This window comes from Nuphar pumila, chromosome 4 (genome assembly GCF_984573655.1).
Source record: "Nuphar pumila chromosome 4, dmNupPumi1.hap1.1, whole genome shotgun sequence".
NCBI classification, from domain to species: Eukaryota; Viridiplantae; Streptophyta; class Magnoliopsida; order Nymphaeales; family Nymphaeaceae; genus Nuphar; species Nuphar pumila.
The window spans coordinates 135,333,334-135,352,603 of NC_143252.1; the positions used below are offsets into that span (position 1 = coordinate 135,333,334).

The 19,270-nt window shown below is 38.4% G+C and overlaps 1 protein-coding gene across 1 annotated transcript in view; it reads right to left on the bottom strand.

Moving 5' to 3' along the window:
• LOC149841173 (uncharacterized) overlaps positions 1 to 13,170 on the bottom strand; it is a 30,287-nt gene extending 17,117 nt beyond the window's left edge. The window contains exons 1-11 of the mRNA XM_090003638.1: positions 12,739 to 13,170; positions 12,390 to 12,615; positions 12,025 to 12,276; positions 11,748 to 11,863; positions 11,299 to 11,394; positions 11,133 to 11,220; positions 10,636 to 10,859; positions 8,536 to 8,720; positions 8,132 to 8,328; positions 5,225 to 5,557; positions 5,016 to 5,117 (exon numbers count right to left, since the gene is read on the bottom strand). Coding sequence (XP_089859764.1) covers positions 5,016 to 5,117; positions 5,225 to 5,557; positions 8,132 to 8,328; positions 8,536 to 8,720; positions 10,636 to 10,859; positions 11,133 to 11,220; positions 11,299 to 11,394; positions 11,748 to 11,863; positions 12,025 to 12,276; positions 12,390 to 12,615; positions 12,739 to 13,040 — 2,121 coding nt within the window. The 5' untranslated portion in view covers positions 13,041 to 13,170. The remainder of the gene's footprint in view (positions 1 to 5,015; positions 5,118 to 5,224; positions 5,558 to 8,131; positions 8,329 to 8,535; positions 8,721 to 10,635; positions 10,860 to 11,132; positions 11,221 to 11,298; positions 11,395 to 11,747; positions 11,864 to 12,024; positions 12,277 to 12,389; positions 12,616 to 12,738) is intronic.
• Between the last annotated feature and the right edge of the window lie 6,100 nt (positions 13,171 to 19,270).

Sequence of the window (19,270 nt, forward strand, 5' to 3'; positions counted from 1 at the left end):
TGTAAATAAGACAACTTGGTGATATTAGGATGACCAAGTCTTTTGTGCCGTACATTTATATCCTTGTTTTGGGTCACATTACAAAAAAAATTGGAACTTGAAGAGATTCCATATAGTATAAGTCTCCTTTTCTAAAGCCTTCCCCAATCAATTTCTCGGACCGGCCATCCTGTATTAAACATTTATCACAAGAGAGCTTAATATCGCAACTATGGTTCGAGAGTTGAGAAACAGAGAGAAGATTTAAGTTTAGTTTAGGTATAGATTTAATTTTGGGAATAAAAAAATCTTGAGTTTCAAAATTACTTATACCTTTAATTTCAAAAGAGGTTCCATCCGCAGTGGAAACAAAAGAGGGAGAAACATTTTTTGAGAAATCGGAAAGTGAAAACATGTTTGGGGACATATGAAAAGATGCACCGGAGTCCAAAAGCCAAGAGACTTTACCTGGAAGAGATGAAGTAGGCACGGCGGCACCGGAGGTAGCTCCCTTGAGTAGAGGTTGAAGGGCTTCCACTATTTGATTTAAAGAGAGTGACCCACTTGATGATTCCTCCTCCTTTTGTGGTACACCGGTGGTAGCCATTGCGAGAAGCTTTTTCCATTTGGGACATATGGGTTTGATATGTCCGGGTTCTTTACAAAAATGACAAATAACTTTGTTATAGTCCCTTTTTCCTCTTAACCCACCATTTTCACCTTGATTTTGTGGTTTAAAATGAGGGGGACGATAGGTTTTTACATTGTTCCCGGGTCTTGATACGGCATTGACCTCATTACTTTCTTCATGATTACAAGGAACCATAAGAACACTTATCCTTGTTTACATAAACTCATACGAGTCTCCTCACCACTTAATTTGGTGAGTACATCTTCAAGAGAGGGAGGGGTAAAAGAGGATAGAAGAGAAGACCTTATTTGCTCAAATTCGGGCCTTAGCCCATTCAAAAAATTGAAGAACCGATTTTCTTAAAGTTGCTTGTGACGGAGTTCAATTGCTTCTCCACTCCATTTTGGTTCAAGCATGGCAAGCTCATCCCAAATGGAGGAAAGGTCGGCAAAATATTCTCTAATAGTCATTTCACCTTGAGTAAGAGAGAGAGCCTTCTTTTGAAGATAGTACTTATGAGATAGGTCCCTTGATGTATACATTTTCTCAAGATAATGCCAAGTTTCCGATGCCTTTTTGAACTTAATAATGTTGGCATTAATCTTAGTTTCAACGGATGAAAAAAACCAAGAAAGAATCTTGAAATTCTTCATTTCCCACTCATCGTGCTTAACCCTTTCTTCTCCTTCAAGAATCTTGATTTCACTTCCGTTTACCACGGTTATTTTGGGTTCCGGTTCCGGAATTGTGCCTTGCACATAACCCCATAGCCCCTTCCCTTTTATGTGAGCCTCCATGTTTCCGGCCCAAATATGATAATTGGACCCATTTAATTTGAAGCCAAGAGTAAAGTGAGACTCTTTTTCGCCCATTATGAAGTAGAGAAGAGGGAAGAAATGGCGTACCAACACAATAATCCAAATGCTAGTTTGTGCAAGATTCTTCTAAAATATTTGAGAAGCAAGATCCACCACTTCAACCTCCAAAGATCCGAAGGCACGCTTTTCGAGGCACTTGAAAAGAAGAGAATCCCACAATCCTCTATTACCAACCAAGCTTTGATACCATGTAAAATTGTTTATAAAGAGACAATACGCATACAAGCATAAATACTTTATAAAAGAAGTGTACGAAAAACACTCTCACAACACTTAGAACAAAATACGCAAAAAGCGTAAAAGTAGCAAACATGCAATAATGCATGTATTTAATAAAAGAACAAATGCTTCAGACTCTCAAGCTTAGGGAAAACAAAAGGGGAACACCCCTATTTATACAAGTGCCAAAAGGTGCAAAGGGGGGGCTCCAAAGGAGTCGTTGGGGAGCCCCCAACGGTCACATTTGTGACCGTTGGGGGCCCCCAACGACTCTATTGGGGGACCCCCAATGCACTTTTAAAAAAATAAAAAAAAAAGTAAAAAAAAGAATTACAAAAAAACTAAATGAGAAAATTACAACATATTCCAAATGGAATATGCGCAAGATAGGAAATTACAAGAATACCCTTTTCGGGTAAGAAAAATAAAAATAATAAAAAAAGGGATATAAATATATATATTTATATATAGAGAGAGATATATGTACATATAATAAATTATATGTAAATGTATCTCTATGTATATAAATATATATATTTATATTTAAAATAATGATTTTAGGAGATACATTTTAACAGGGAGGATATCATGAAGGCTTGCATGAAAGACTATCAGAAATTATGATGCAGCTATAACTAGGATGGGAGAAAGAAGGCCTATTGCTTCCAAAATGGCAATGATATACTAAGCAAAGTAAGCAATGCAAAGGCATGACAGCAAAGAGAGAGAGAGGGAGAGGTATTTGCAAGGCAGATTTGGAGGTTAAATATAAGCCCAAACCTCCTAAATATGGTTTCTGCATAATAATAATAATAAATTATGAATACCTGCCTGACATAACCTAATTAAAAAAACATGCCTAGCATTTGAGATTTTACAAATGGACGTTGAGCTAAGAAAATAAGTCTCAGATGGGTGCTTGTCTTAACCTTAAAGCATGAGTGAAAGTATGGTTGAGTCATGTCAAAAGAAAATTTTACCCTTACATAATGTTAGAACGACTCTCTCTCTCTCTCTCTCTGGCATCATTCTCCAGCATCACCTCATTCCCTTCATCGCACACGGTGCTCTCCCTCTTTGGCTTCATTCTCCACCATCAACAGCATGATTCCTTTTTTGCCACACCCTATGACCCAGGTTCCACCATAGGATCTCGTGTGTTCAAGGGTTTCTCCTCCCCTTTTTTTCAAGCACCATTGAAGAACAAATCCCTAAACAAACAAGAAGAGCTTCGATCTAAGGTAGGAGTTAAGGTTTTCATGTGTTCAAGTTGCTTTGTTCCTTTGTTTCCTCTCTTCAAATCAATTGTTAGGCTTCCAATAGACCACTACCCCAACAAAGCTCAAAGCCTCAAACCCTCAACCACCGGACTTGAAGGTAGAGTTGGACTCCAGTGAGCACTTTGTCCCTCTCTGGTTGCCCAAGTGCCAAAGAGAACACTCAATGCTACAAGAAGCTCCCCCACCCAAGGAGTTCATGGTCCTGCTATCGCATCCTTTACTGGCTCATTGGCATCCTCAAGGGCTTCAACATGGCTGAAGCCCTAATCTTCTCACCCGAGTTTGACATCTTTATCTGCATAGAAAATCCTAATGAAAAGATTAGGATCTTCTATGAAAGAGGGTGTGACATCTCTGTCTCATATTCCTGCGAGCAATTGTTCTTTGGCGAAATTCCAATCTTCCACTAGGAGGTCAAAACATGAAAGGTAGAGAGGGTTCACAAGGATTAAAATAAGAAAAAGATGATCTTTTAACATAAACCAACTGTGGTTTAACAATGCTTGATATTTTAGAGTTATGTTGAGAGCCTATTTGAGACTTATTTGGGATCTATCATTCAAAAGTATGGAGAAATTGATGGAGATGTAAATCATGGGATAAAGGTTGGGTGGATGAAATGGAAAAGTGCAACTGGAGTGTTGTGCAATCGTAGAATGCCATTGCAGTTGAAGGGAAAGTTTTATAGGACGACTATTAGGCCCGCTTTACTATATAGTACGGAATGTTGGGCTGCCAAGAGACATCATATTCAAAAAATGAGTGTAGCTGAGATGCGTATGCTGAGATGGATGTGTGGAAATACAATAAAAGATAAGATTCAGAACGAGGAGATACGTAAGAAGGTAGGCGTTGCACCCATTGAAAATAAGATGAGAGAGAAACGTTTACAGTGGTTAGGAAATATTCGACGAAGGCCTAATGATGCTCCAGTTAGAAGGATGGAGAAATGGAAAAAATATATTAGTTAAAAAAGGTCGAGGTAGGCCTAGGAAGACATGGATGGAGGTGATAGGAAAGGATATGAATGCTTTGAACCTCACCGAGGACATGGCATCGGATAGAAATGAATGGAGGAGAAGGATTCATGTGGAAGACCCCGAATGATTTTCTTTGTTGGTTCATATCGCCGACCCCAATTGTTTTGGGATGAAGGCGTAGTTGTTGTATGTTGAGAGCCTATTTGAGACTTATTTCATTAACCAGGCACTCATTTGTAAAATCTCAAACATTAGGTGGGTATTTGTAATTAGGTCAAATGTTAGGCAGGTATTTGTAAAATTTTCTAATAATGAAAAGGAATTAAAAAAAATTTCATCTTACATTAAAAAAAAAGTTGCAACTACCAGTATCATGCTTCAAATGCATAAAACACCACACTTCCACAACAATGGGGGAAGTTCACTTCCATGATATGGGCAGCACTATTCCTGTGAGAAAATATTCATGCTTCCCCTTATAAAACCTCCTTATTTGAGGGGAAATTTCAAATAAAAAGAAAAAAAACTAGTCGTACTAAATGAATTTGTATTTTAGGTATTTTGAGGTTATGTTTATGCCTTCTTCCAACAAATACAACATTGTCTTTGAGAAATTCTAAACCAAACTCTTGTATTTAAGACATTTTAACAAAAAGGAAAATGGAATTTTCAATATTTCAAATTCTGCAAAAAGCCTTTTCTATGGCCTATTTATTTCACCAACTTAAAAAGTGATCCACAAAGATGTCATTCTCATATGAACAAGGATGCACATAATTTCATTGTATAACAATAACCTACAGAAGTCTGTAGTGTATTTACAGGAGTGTTTTCCTATCTCTAAACTCTTTGTCACGTGAACATATCAAGTAGGGAGAGCCAACCATCATAAACTATATTGGAAAGCTTTTAAAAGAATAAGAATACATGCATCCACATACACGCAAACACAAGAACACACATACAGAAACCTTATGCTTCTAAACAAGGGCAAAAAAAATATTTCAGATGCACTTAAAACAATAAAAACTAAAGGGGAAAAAATCACCTGTGGGAACATGGAAAACACCAATATAAAATAAATAACACCACCAATGACGTCAAATTGCCAGTTCTTTTTCCGGAATTTCAATATGTTACCCAAAGCAATCTAGAAAAAGAAGGCCACATTACATAGTAGTCAAGATAAGGGAGCAAAATAAATTCCATTTGTAAAGCACTTGACAGAGTTCAGATAAACAAAAATAGATGTCTCACCCTACTAGAATCTTCATAAGAAGGATAAGCAACCTTGCTCTCATAGGTGGTTCCACAAAACTTCTTGAATTTAGAGAAGACATGGGTGGGATGCAAAAATGCACCACCACACCCATTGACAAGTAAGTGTTGAATGTTCACTGGATTGTCACCTGGAACAAAAGAATGCCGCATGTAGTGGTGCAAGTCCCCAGCCATTCGAAGCTTGCATCTTCCCTTCAGGTAATCACATATTAAGTGGGATACATTCTTCCCACTGTCCTCATTCCAGTACCAATCAAGAAGCCAATTTGGTTCATGTGTGATAACAATCACAGAGTCATTCTCCCCAACCTGCATGCAGAATCAAATCAAAGGACTGCTATGCATTTCCAAGTGATTGAAATCAATCAGGCATCATAGATGTTTTCAGCATGGTCCATTTGTTAAGAATCAAACAAAATTGTCAGTCGGGGAAGCAGGAGGAAGCAAGGCACTTCCAAAATTTTAGGAAGCTGGAAGCGCGGGACGACTTAGAAGCGAACTAGGAATCATCTCGAAAGCGACCTAGGAAGCAAACCGAAAGAAACCTAGGAAGCGAAGGGGAAGCAAAAAAAGAGAAAAATAAAAAAAATAAAAACACAAAAAAAAGGGAAGCGTGTTTTCCAAATTTTTTTGGCGCTTCTCAGCACATTTCACACTTCGGGGAAGCACGCTTCCCCATATACTATGACGCTTCCGGTAACCCTAGAATCAACCTCCAAATTTGTTTTTTTAATAAAAATGTTTGTTTTTATGAGAAAAAATCCAATCTCAAACCTCACACAACAGGCCAAGTAGATCAAAAAAGTCGATGCCCCTATTGGACGAGCATGCCATTGATTGCACACACAAAACATGCCCTTAGCGGCAGTTTTTTCTGCTGCTAAAGCCCTTTGGAGCAGATGCGCAGTGCGTGAATGCGCATCCGCTCGTTCGACGCTAAAGGTCATCTGGCGTTACTCTGTTGCCTATATATATATATATATATATATTATTTATATTTATTTATATTTATATATAGGATGTAGGTTAGGATTGAATCAAAATCGAAATCGAAGATATTTAATATAAACTTAATACTTTTGTTTTTTATAAAAAATGAAAGGTCAAGGGTATTGAAAACTCTCTCTCTCTCTCTCTCTCTCTCTGTAACAAAGAAGGGGGTTACTGAAATTACCCCTCCCTTTTTCCCTCCTTCTCACCCCTCTTTTTTAATGGAAAAGAAAAGGAGGGAGTGGGGTATGGAACCACCCCCCTCCCTTTCTCCATCCCATAAAAGAAGATGGGGAAAAGGAGCACGGGAACTCTCTCTCTCTCTCTCTCTCTCTCTCTCTCTCTCTCTCTCACACACACACACACACACACATAAAAAAAATTGGGGTCTGGCCTGGCCTGAGTCCAACCCGGACCTGAGTCTAAGTGTGTCGACACGGGTAGGGATGGGCAGACCACGGATCGTCCTACCACGGGCCGGGCTTGGGCTTATAAATTAGGCCCAAGCTCGGCCCATGTATATATATTTATTATATACATTATATATATTATGAGTAATGTGCTGGTTCCGCCCCGTTTTCTTTTTCTGCCTCGTTCTGCTCCTTCAAAAATCATAGTTTTTGGTAGCACCATAGATGTGATCTATAGGTTTTGTTTAGTGGGAATCGGTTTTTGGATCACCGGAATCTGACCTGTATACAGGTTTTCCGGTGATCCAAAATCAATGGCTATGAAGGCATCAATTTTCCCGGCTCATAAAAATACATTTTTTTGTCGAAAAAACATGATCCAAGAGTCGATCCCCACTAAATTGAGCATGCTAAACGCATCTAACATAAAACACTTCAAACTATAGGGCCTAATGGGGGCAGAACGAGAAAATAGGGCCTAATATGTTAAGTTATCATATATTATATATATAACATAATATATAATACATTATATATAACATAATACATTATATATATAACATAATATACATATCATATAATATAATACATTATATAAATAATATACATTATATTATATATATAATATATATAATATATATTACATAATAGGCCCAGCCCGACTTGGCCCAATTGGGCTCACGGAAAGGCCGGGGGCCAGGGTTTCCCCAACAGGCCGGCCCGGTCCACTAGCGGGCCGGGCCAGCCCAATGCCCACCCCTAGACACAGGCACCCCGCCATTCTGCAGGGACCCATGTTACATAGTTGTATGCACTTGACATTTACTTAAGTTCTCCAAATTTCAACGCTATGTAATGACTCATTCTATATCCCTTTATATATTAGTTATATTGGAAACTTCATAAATAGTTATATCCTTATGTCTGCAGTCATACACATATGACATAGGTCCAAAGATGCAACCACAGATTGATAACTATAACCAACAAGCTGTGCACAATACAAGCAGTGAAGATAAAAAGTTACAAGGTCTCTACGGAGATCAACCATAGCCTATAGGGACTTCGAGGAGGAACAAGAGTTAACATTTCATTAGAATTCTACTTCAAAACTGCCAGAAAGAATTGATGCAAACTTATTGTTAGCATCAATAACCATGTGAGACTAACTAAATTAATTTTACCAAACCATGACACTTTTCTAGCTTGAATTTCTATGAAAGCCCATCCTTATGAGAAATAAAGAAACCATCATTACAAGTCAAACCATCTTCTGAAGGCTGAGTGCTTCAAATATTGGAGTTCCTTCAGTTGATCAACTAATATTGAATGGCAATCTACAGTATAGAATTATATGAGGATTAGCTCATGTGGCTCAGTGTCCAATGGGTAATTAGAGTTATGAATGAGGTTCAGTGCCACAAAGTTCTTTCTAGGAGAAAAGAAGAACCAAAATAACCTATTAAAGAATTACATAGTAGACCTTTTTTATCAGTTCTGCAAAGAACTTGAACTGGTATACATCAATATCACAATGAAGAGCCTGATCAAGGCCAAAAATCCACCACCCTTTTGGAAGTTGCAATGCATAATAACTCTTTTTCTGCGGTAGAAACCACCCGCCTAGCCAACTTTTGTGGCATATGTACCTCATAAAAGTGTGCAGACCATCAAACCAATCTGCAGAAAAAACAAACTGTAGAGTTAAACACGAAAAATACATCATATTAAACAACTAAGAAAGAACTGTTTGACACAATGGCAAAATATTTCCCTCAGAAATCGTCTACATGCTTATGCAGGAAATCATAAACCTTACTAAATCATATTGACAACAAAAGAAATCTCACTAGCACTAGTCTCATGTAGCAATTAAGAGAAGCAAACCATGGTTTCCAGGAATAATAAAGCACTGAGGGCCATCATATTGCTTCAGATCTGAAAAACCACAGAGAATCTCTGGCTTGTCGACTGCTATGTGCTCAGCCTTATAGCAATGTGGAGGTTGCATAGCATATTCAAATGGGCAGAAGAAGCGTCTCTCATATGTAAATGAAGATGGATATGGATACCTATACACAAAAAAAGACTTCTAGAAGGATTACGTGTCCTGCCAATAATACACAACTAAAAAGAAAAAAAAAAGAAAAACTAAGTTATCTTAATACTTGAGCAATGTTGATACATGAAACCTAGAATGTGATTTTTTTTAATTATAATTGTACTACCTTTTACTCCATCAATTAAAAAAAATGCTAAACAAAGGCATTCAAAAGTTCTATATTTTCCTGCTGGAAAGTGATTAATGAACACATGAGTACAAATATTGTGTGTGTGTGCATGTCTGTGTGTGTCTGGACATGGAAATATTTTTGGGACACTTGATTGTACTATACACTAACAAAAAGTCATAGGTGTTAGGTGTATCTAATCAATCTGGTCTCATGGATGTGTTCAGCATGGTTCATTTATTAGGAATCATACTTTGGATCAAGCAGTTCCAATGTAAAAGCAGGACTTTTTTGACAACGAAATTTCAGTAAAAACCTGAATATACAATGCCAATTGGACCATTCAAAACATGTTATTTTTGTGCTTCTACTTTTCTTTTTAAAAGAAAGACCGAATCTGCCCCTAAAAGTGAAAGACCTAATCTGCACCTACAAGTATCAACATAAGTTTCAAAAATGCCACCACTTTTAAGAGTATTTTTGTAATTTAAGCCAGTTAAACACTCGTAACTTTGAAATTGAAGGTTTTGAACTTATATTAACCCTTATATAGAGGGGTAATTAGGTTTGGACCAGTTAAGGTGTTCACCCATCTTGAACCATCCAATCCAAGACAGGACAGCTATGCCACATGGACACTTCACTTAGCATGCATGTCCAGTGGACATGACATGACAATGGACATGCCATGACACTTCATGAACACAATTAAACCTTGCATCAGACACAATTAATGTCATTCCCCTAATATTTATTTCTTCTGATAATCTCAATTGTTCATTTTGTATTTACTTGTATGATTTTTCTTTTAAATTTCATCATTGATTGCACTATAAATCAAATTTCAACATGAATTTACTATTAATAGTTACAATGAATTAGGATTGTTGTTGCCAAGTGTGTCTATGCTGCATATTGTACCTATGTCCATGTCTGTGACATATTCAAATGGTCAACAACTCTCTCTCTCTCTCTCTCTCTCTCTCTCTCTCTCTCTCTCTCTCTCTCTCTCTCTCTCTCTCTCTCTCTCTCTCTCTCTCTCTCTACACACACACACATATATATATATAGAGAGAGAGGGGTCACTTTTTATGCAACATATTGCTGATGACCATCCATCTCAACATTTCTCGAGATGGACACCACACCCATCTCCAAAAATGCCAAGATGGGAGCCTGTCAAGCAGGTCACTGCATGACTACCATGCAGCAACGCTGCATATAATGTGACACACACACACACACACACACACACATATATATATATAGAGAGAGAGAGAGTGCAACATGCATGTAGATATGTATTGATGCATGTATGCATATATGTATGAATTGATAACCATGAAATTATCAGCATTTGATATGTATGAGCTTTAAAGCATGATATAATGATCTCAATTTGCTTTTGGTTAGATCAGTTGATGATCCATTATACTTGTGTGTGTATGGTTTCTCCATATACATTATTTCTCATTATTTTCTTTATGCACACGTTCGCACATTATGGTCTCGCAAAATCATGAAAACCATGATAAACTCTAATATCACATGTTTCACATTTATTTTATATAAGGAATCATAAACCTTGTTGAGTGGAGAGAATTTTTTGGTGAATAGTTGAGCATATTAAGCATCAGTAACCCATACAGTTGAAGTACATAACAAGGTTCACTTGGCCACAGGAGATCATGGTTTTGTATTCCACAATTATATACTTCTGGTAATTGCCAATGACCAAAGAAGAAGGTGAACTTACGCAAGATCTCCTCCAATAAGAAGTAAGTTACCCCGTGGTAGGAAATGTGTAAGACTCTCATGTTTGATTTTAATCAAAGGCTGTGCAAGTAATCGAGCCACAGCATAGGAGGAGTTACCACCATCCCCAGTATCGCATATGAAATCAAACCACAGATCCTCTTTTTCCATAAAATGATCATAGAAAAGGTCTTCTTTTTTGTCATTGACCTTGGTCATTGCAGCCTGGTTAAGTCACCAAAAGAGAAACACATATAAAAATCAAAGGGATAAATAGAGCAAAATGAGTAATATTGATGTGCAAAGTTACACCAATCATATAAACAAAATTCAGAAAAATGCACAATCATCAAGAATGTTATTCCATAATTAAAGCTTCGAAAGCATGTTAGCCGGAGAATAGGTAGACTTACACATGCTAGTAAAATCTATATGTTCCAATTCTAAAAATATTTGTGAAAGTACATATTCTTAACTACAGTTACAACAGGGAGTTACCTGCATCATACGCATATCAAAACGACCAACAAAAAGGGTTACAGATACAAGGAGATCAAAAGCTGTCTTGAATAAATCAGCAGATGTCCTACAAAATCAAGCCATGATATCATAAAGTGCTTGAAAAGTTACCCTACCAACATAATGACAAACAATACACACTTACCCCGAGTACCAAGGAACCATGTCCAAGAAATCTGGTTTCATTTGTTTCTTCAGTTTTTCATACTCCGACAATGACAAGGGATGAGTTAGTGCCCAGCTGCAGTTGACCACAAAATAAAAGTAAACCAGAAAGCAAGACGATGATAGTAGAAAATGACACTATATGTTAACTGAAAAGCCTGCAACAAAAAAGCACAAATAATTATATCCTACTCCATAGCTCAGCATATTCCAAGGGTTAACTCAATCAGGATAGCAGTTTCCATTAAATTAATATGGACATATCGAAATCTTTAGATCAGGTAATGTACCCATATGAAATGAATAGCATGCAGCCAGAAGGTTGCATATCAATGGCTTCCTTCCATGGAAACATGATTTTCATTCCATTCAGAAAATATATAACACATGACTGGAAAGCAGCAGGTTACATGTTAAACCATCACATACCCGGTGGACCTCGCGACTACATAATTAGCAATGTATAATCCTATGAATGTAGCCCATAATGAATAAATAGGGGAAATCTCATTGGACGGACCAGCACACGATCCACTGCAAACCAACTGAAACATAGGAGGGAATGGTCATGGGAAAGAGATAAGAATCTGAAGCAGAAACTGGTGGAAGCTAAGCATCAGATCATAGAAAAAAGCAAGGGTCTCTAAACTGGAGATGAAAAAAGAGCTGGCGTACTTTATTATAGGAAGTATCAAAGCATTGGTACCTCTCCATAGATGACCCATTTAGAAAACAGAGGATAATCACTGGCAGACCCAACAGGTGCAAACCAAGACGAGCAAATTTGATCCTTCAGTTCATGAATATGAAGGAATTGAGATAACAAAGTACGTTTTTCATCAGTCTTCCAAAATGAAAAAGAAAACCAGCCAGAACTCCTCCTTCCCACAGGTTTCTCCCGTAAAATAGCACGATTACCACAATGACTATAGAATACACAACATGCTATACTTAGGACCTGCAGGAAACAACAAAAAGTTCATCATTACTTCAGAAGACATGCAGCATTGCTGGATGAATAAAAGTGCATACGTTTTACCTCCTAATTTGAGCATTTTCCAAGGTGCTTACCGCACAGTTCTGGATGATCGCCAATATTTCTGGCCGTTTTCCAGCAACACGAGCCACAAGCCCAACATACCATAGCCCCAGAAAAATGATATGAAAAACAGCAAGAAAGAGCACAGATGAGAAGTATATTGTTAAAAAAAGAGAGAGGTTCATCCTCATATCGACTCCCATTGACTGAAAACTAGGGAGGTGGTACAAAGCAGCAATAAATATCCATGCGATATACCTGCAGAATCATGCATTTTCAATTACAAAGTTTAGATTCCAACTTGCAATGGACATACTGTCCTCCAGAAATTAGATGCAGAAATTGACAAAAGCCATTACAGAAAACAGAAATCACACGTACCAACGGCTGAAATTGGAATAGCTTGGCTTAATCGTTTTCCTAACAAATGGAGATGAAAAAAAATAAAAGAATCCAATTAAACATGCATATATCGACCACCATTTGATGTTTTTGTCCAACTTCTGGATAAGGTTATGCATATTATCCGATGAGATGAAGAACAGACAACCCACAAAAACAGCAATCATTGCATGCTGTGAATGCTCGTGTGGATAAGGATATTTATGAGTCAAAATTGTTCGGACTTGCTCCATTTTGAGGGTATCCAAGAAAGAAGCCACAGACTGCTTCACGGAATCCATTCATATAATTTAAGTCGGCTCAAATAACTTCAAACCACGAGAGTAATTGTGCAGACACCATTGTTGAAAGGGAGGGGATCCAGCACAGAGTAAATCTTCCAAACCATGAGCTTGGTTCTGAATAAAGAATCTGTAAGAAGGAAGGTCATGCTCCTGTTTTTAATTCATGTTGTATTCAAATAAGTCATATTGCTAAAATAGAAAAAAACAGCAATCTGCATTGTAAAATATGCAGCAAAATGACCAACACCATGCAGGAGATTACCAATTGAAGCTCCTATCCTCCTAAACAATGTGAAAAGAAAAAAGGAAACAAGGAGGATCTCATGTTTCATCGAATTCAATCGATCGTACAAACGCCAACAAGCATTCAAAAGAAAATCAATGGCACAAATCAAAATAATCACTCGATACCAAGAAGAGCCTAACCCCAACAATCACTATGCACAAAGAAACCCTTATCGTCACGACAATGAACATAGACCGGAAGACCATACAAAGCCATGATCACACATACCATCCATTTCTAATTGCCCTAGCTGATGAAAATTCTGAAACCAAAGAAAGAGGAGAAAAAGAAAAAGAATAACCATTTAAGCATTCATCAATGAAACAGTAATATCTCAGAGCAAGACTAAAAAACTACATTCGACCTCGTGCTTGCAATAAAACGCGGTATTTTTAACGCAAAACAATCTAGTACCGTTTAAAAAACAACATAGATTCGAACACATTCCTCGTATCCTCACCTTATCTAATCTTGGTTCGCATTACTTGCATCAGTCAAACAACACCAAACAAGATTGAGAAAAAGGAGAAGAAATTAACAATGGTACACAAACATGCATGTTAAAAAAAACAACCAAGAAGAAAGGAAGGGAAAAAGGGAAAAGGGAGGGATGGGTACTAACCTGAAGCGCCGTAAGAGGGAAAAGAGAGAGATAAACGAAGAAGAAGGCATTCGGTTTTTTTCAAAAAGGAATTGTCATGTGACCGACTCAGCATCTCAGGAATTCAGTAGGGAACTCACAAAGGCATATTCTTCTCCCATTTACACCTCTCTCTCTCTCTCTCTCTCTCTCTCTCTCTCTCTCTCTCTCTAACTAACAAGAAACAGAAAGAGCAAATTTTATTGGGGGTCAAACAAAATGGGCAAGACCCGAACCCACCCTTTTCAAGGATCCAGATTTGGGCTTGGTTTGTTTGTTTAGCTAAAAGCCTCACAAGTAGGGGTGGGCAACGGCCCGCCATGGACCGGGTTTAGGTCAAGGTTTTAGGTCAGACCCGTTATTTATCAGGCCCAAACCCGGCCTGTTATATATGTGGGCCGGGTTGGGTTGGCATGTGGGCTACCAGGCCCCCTGATGGACCTAAGCTATTTATCAAATTTAAATACTATAAAAATTAAAAACATTAATTAATTGTATAATAACTAGATAACTATATTAGTCACCTAATTAGTTGCATTAATTTTATAGAAACTAAAAAGATAATTAGTAGGGTACATGAAACTTGGGGCCCAGCTCAAGCTTTGGTTCACCTAGACATGAGCAAGAGTCCGAGCTCAAATACCTTCTCATTTACCAGTCACTCGTAAGAATCAATGTTATTAAACCAGTTCATTAAGTGATTTGGACTTTTTAAGATTGAAATTTTACATTATATATATATAACCAAGAGTAACACTGAATGCCCCTGGCGTCGAATGCGTCTGCGTGTTCTTTTTTTTCAAGTTTTTTAGAACCGCTGCTAAAACTTTGGGCAGAATCCAGACCTTTAGCTGCAGTACAAGACCGCCACTAAAAGTGTCTAGCAAAAAAGAGCATGCCATTGATCGACGCGCGATCAATGGCCCACATTGGTTCGGTGTATCATCTCTCTCTATATATATATATATATATATATATATATATATATATATATAGGAAAATGAAAATCTACAAAATAGGTAGGGTGCTAAATGAAACATAATATTGGATTTTGGTGTTCTTTCCTACAAATGTGATCTATATGCTCGTTTTTATAGAAATCACTTCTTGGAGTATTTGTTTTCTATGCATTGATAGGTTTTTATAAGGTTTTAAAAATCAATGGCCTATAATTTTCATAAATTTTCAATGCTCTAAATACCATTTTTTTCATCCAAAATGCATGATCAGTGTTGATTTCTAGTAAATCAATCATGATGAACACATCTATAGGGTCATAATTTTGACAAAAATCACTATCATATTTCATTTAGCATAGTGCCCATTTTGTAGGTTTTCATTTTCCTATCTATAACATGTTAAAAAATCGATTCTTAGTAAAATCTGACCAATTTTGCAAATTCAATAAAAAATATAAGCTGATTTTAGGATTTCAAGAAAGTCCCCATGTTGCCCTTTCATTCAGGTCAATTGTAGTCAGTTTTACCAACATTGATGAGAGAGAGTACATAAACATTTAGTTATTTTTAGCATATATAGGTAAGATACGTTTTGTGGTCACCTTACAGTAATTACTTTGTTGTTCATTCAAGCTCGCTGGTATAACTAATACCAGAACGTTCTTAGGCAGGAAAAATTGAGATGATGTGGGAAAGTGACGGTGAAGGGTGAAAATCCCACACACTAGGGTAGCCAGCTAGCTAATGTATGAGTCAATCTCTAGCTGGTTCCTTAACTAGAGTCAGTTTAATTTATTTTTTATTTTTTGATAGGCAAGCTGGCAGACCCCTACCAGTTATACAACTATACCATTGGGTTTTGAACCTGCAACCTCCCAACACAAGGGGACGTGCACTAGCTGCTCATACCAAAAAAGAGGAGCTCTAGTTGGTGGAGCCAAGAGCTCCCCCAATCCAATTTCTAAGCATTAGGAAGAGGCAAAAAAGAATAGCCTTATTAGATTCAACAATCCATAGTACAAATGGGGGTAATGGACCTATTTATAGGCTTCACATCTCAAATATGGTAACAATCATACCCTTTTCACTTTGGCTAATGTCTCCACGTGTGACCCAATCTCATATAATGAATGAAACATAGTAGGCTCCTCATTCATAAGAGCCATCCTTCGTAGGGTTGAAAATTGGGATGGCCACGGACAAGGGAAAACAGACCCCACCCAGCCTTGCCCTTTTTGGACCAGGGATGAAGGACATGAAATGGAGATGAAGGTAAGGATGGAGGTTAAAATCAAAACCCGTGCAAGGATGGAGGCGGGGATGAATTTAGGCTTCCCCCCGCCTCGTCCCGTCACCATCCCGATCCCAACCTTGCCCGCCTTGCCCTGTTCGATCCTTCTTTAGGGATGACAGTGGATTGAGGGAAAAAGGGATCTAGCCCTGCCTCGCTCTGTTTGGATCGGAGATCGAGGACATGAAACAAAGATGGAAGTTAAAATCAAAACCCGTGTGAGGATGGAGGGCAGGATTTTAAGACGGGGCGAGGGTGGAGACCTTGTCCCTAGGGGTGGCAATTGGGTCGAGTTGGCCGGTCATGTCGGTGGGTTAGCGGTTAGCATACCTCAACATGAACCCAACCCGTTTATTAAACGGGTTGGATGTAGCAAACATGAACATGACCCATTTATTAAGCGGATAACCCGACACGACACGATTAACCCGTTTAATAAACGGGTTGGGTCAACACGATTACACGACACCCATCACAGATTCACAGCTCTCCCTCAATGTTTAGATTTGCAGAGGGTTTCGACCCTCTGCTCTCTCTCTCTCTCCCCTCCGATCAGCCTCAGGACCGTCATTGTGGACATCGTCATCTGATGCCTCACGCCTGAGGTGTTGCCGAGAGAAAGGGCAGAGCCCTCAGTGTCGTTAGAGAGAGGTAGCAACCAAGCTACCTGTGTTCCCGGAGGGAGACCGCCGCATGAGGCGGCCAGGCTACCTGCGTTCTTGAAGGTCGACCCACCTTGAGGTGCATTGGCTCAATGTGGGAAGCGGGCGCCAGAGAAGGAGACAGAGGAGGTTGTGAGAGGCAGCGGGAGGTCCCTCCTCTGTCGGGCCCTTGCTCCCGCAGGTGCTGTGAGAAGAAGAAGCAGAGGAGGATGATGGTGCTTGGTGTCCTACCGAAGGCAAGCGAGGTGATGTTGGGGGACAGCATTGAGCCTTCTGCCGGTTGACCACCAGGAGATGGTGGAGAACCCCTTTCGTGGGGTGGTTGCCCCGATTGGGTGGTTTCTGAAATTTATGGTAACGACAGTGGTGAGTAGGACCATCGCCCTCACTGATCTGTGTAAAATGGGTTGTGGGTTGACCCACCCGCCTAACCTGTTTATTAAACGGGTTGGCATATCCCTAACACGAACCCAACCCGTTTAATAAACGGGTTAGACGGGTCGACCCGTTTACAACACGAACCCATTTAAGCTAAACCCGCTAAGAAGCGGGTTGGCAGGTTGGGTCAGATTTTGCCACCCCTACTTGTCCCCCGTTAGATTCCACTTTGAATAATATCCACACGAAGTAAATTTTTTTTTGGTGAAATTTATAGATGGGCATCCAAGGCATGGTACCATTTAGCTGTCTTTGTTTTCATATATTTTAAATAAATGGCCACCTTTTTAAGAAATTGTTCATATGACCGCTAGAGTAACTTTTTATCACACAACCTTAGTTAACTCTTTAAAGCCAGACTTTTAATTGTTTTCTTTTTAAATGGTTGAATGATACTTTTCTAGACTGTCAGAATGACACGTCGGCATGAGGATGCGTGACTTTCAAAGTTTTTTTAAAAATTTTTAATAAATAAAAACTAATATTTTGATATTTCAATGTTAAAAATGTATTTTTAATGAAATAAAACCTTAAAACATAAAAAATTAATAAAAAAAAAATTAAAAGATTACCCCGTATGTGTTAATGTCCACGTGTCCGAAAATGTCTGCTCATGTCAATAGGGACACACCACCGTAGTTTGTAGTCCGTCATTTTTGTAGCTGCATTTAAGGATAGAAGCAATTTCAATGGCTAAAAGTAACACTGTCAATTGAGCAATTTATCCAAAAAGTAATATTTATTTTAAATACTTGTGAACTAAGTTAGTTATGCATAAATTTGCCATACATTAGATGCCTATGGTACCGTTTGGATGACAACTTTAACTGGGTTTTGGGTGTTAACTGGGTTTTCATCCCAAAACCTGGTCAGCTTTTGGGGTTTTTGGGTGACACACTAAAACCTGGACTGGAGATGGACCAAACCTGGCTAAGTGAAAAAAGGATACCCCCAGGTTTACATCTTGGTTTTAGGTCACCCCCTTCCTCACACCCTCAACTCCCTATTTTCTCTCTCCCCTCCCCCCACATCCCTAAAGACGTGATTTGAGTCCAGCCATTTTTATGGCTGGTCTCCAGCCGAAAAGTTGCCTGACTGATACCGCCCCACAGGGGTGGTATCATTTTACCGGCCAAAAAATGGTCAGCAAATTGTTTTTTTCTTATCTGTTTTTCACCATTGGTGGTCACTGGCCCACCATTTTTTCAACCAGCCACTAGCCAAGGAAATGGCTGGTTTAATGGGGTCGCCTGTGTCAGGCAAATCCAGGCGGAACATTTGTCGTTCCTGAAGGTATTTTGTTTTGAAGTTTTTCCATTATACAAGAAGTGAGCTCCCTACTAACGAGAACCACAATTCCTATGTTTCCCTTATTTAGGTGAAGCGTGGCGCTTTCTGCCTTAAGAAAGGGCTTCCAAAAAGTGTGGTTGAAATTACCAATTTTCAGGTAGAAAATAATGTAAAAGAAAAACATCACAATAGAATCCCGTAGATAGTATTTCTCACGGCAAGAAGGGATCTGATGCAGGAGCAAGAGCGAGTCACTAGCAGGTCTATATATCCATTTTCTGTATTTAGTTTTTTTGTAATTATTTAGTTTAGGTTGTGTTTTGGATCTTATTTCATATCGATTTTATCTCATATCCATAATAATTTTTGAGTCATATTTGGATGATCATAGTTTACGATTAGATCTATCTTAAGTCAATATTAAGATCAAGGTTTCTTGGGTTGTTTTATTGTTTGCAATATATATTCATTACCGAAAGCATAAAGAAATCCGGATGAATCATTAAAAATGAATTTAATTTATTGTTTTTTTAAGAATTTTATGTTATTTTCCATGTTTTCCTAATTTCTTAGTTTTTGTAGTTGTGCTAGGGGATCCTCGTGTCCACTGCTTCAAATTGGTACTAGAGATTTGGTTGTTTATCTTAAGCATCGCCTTATT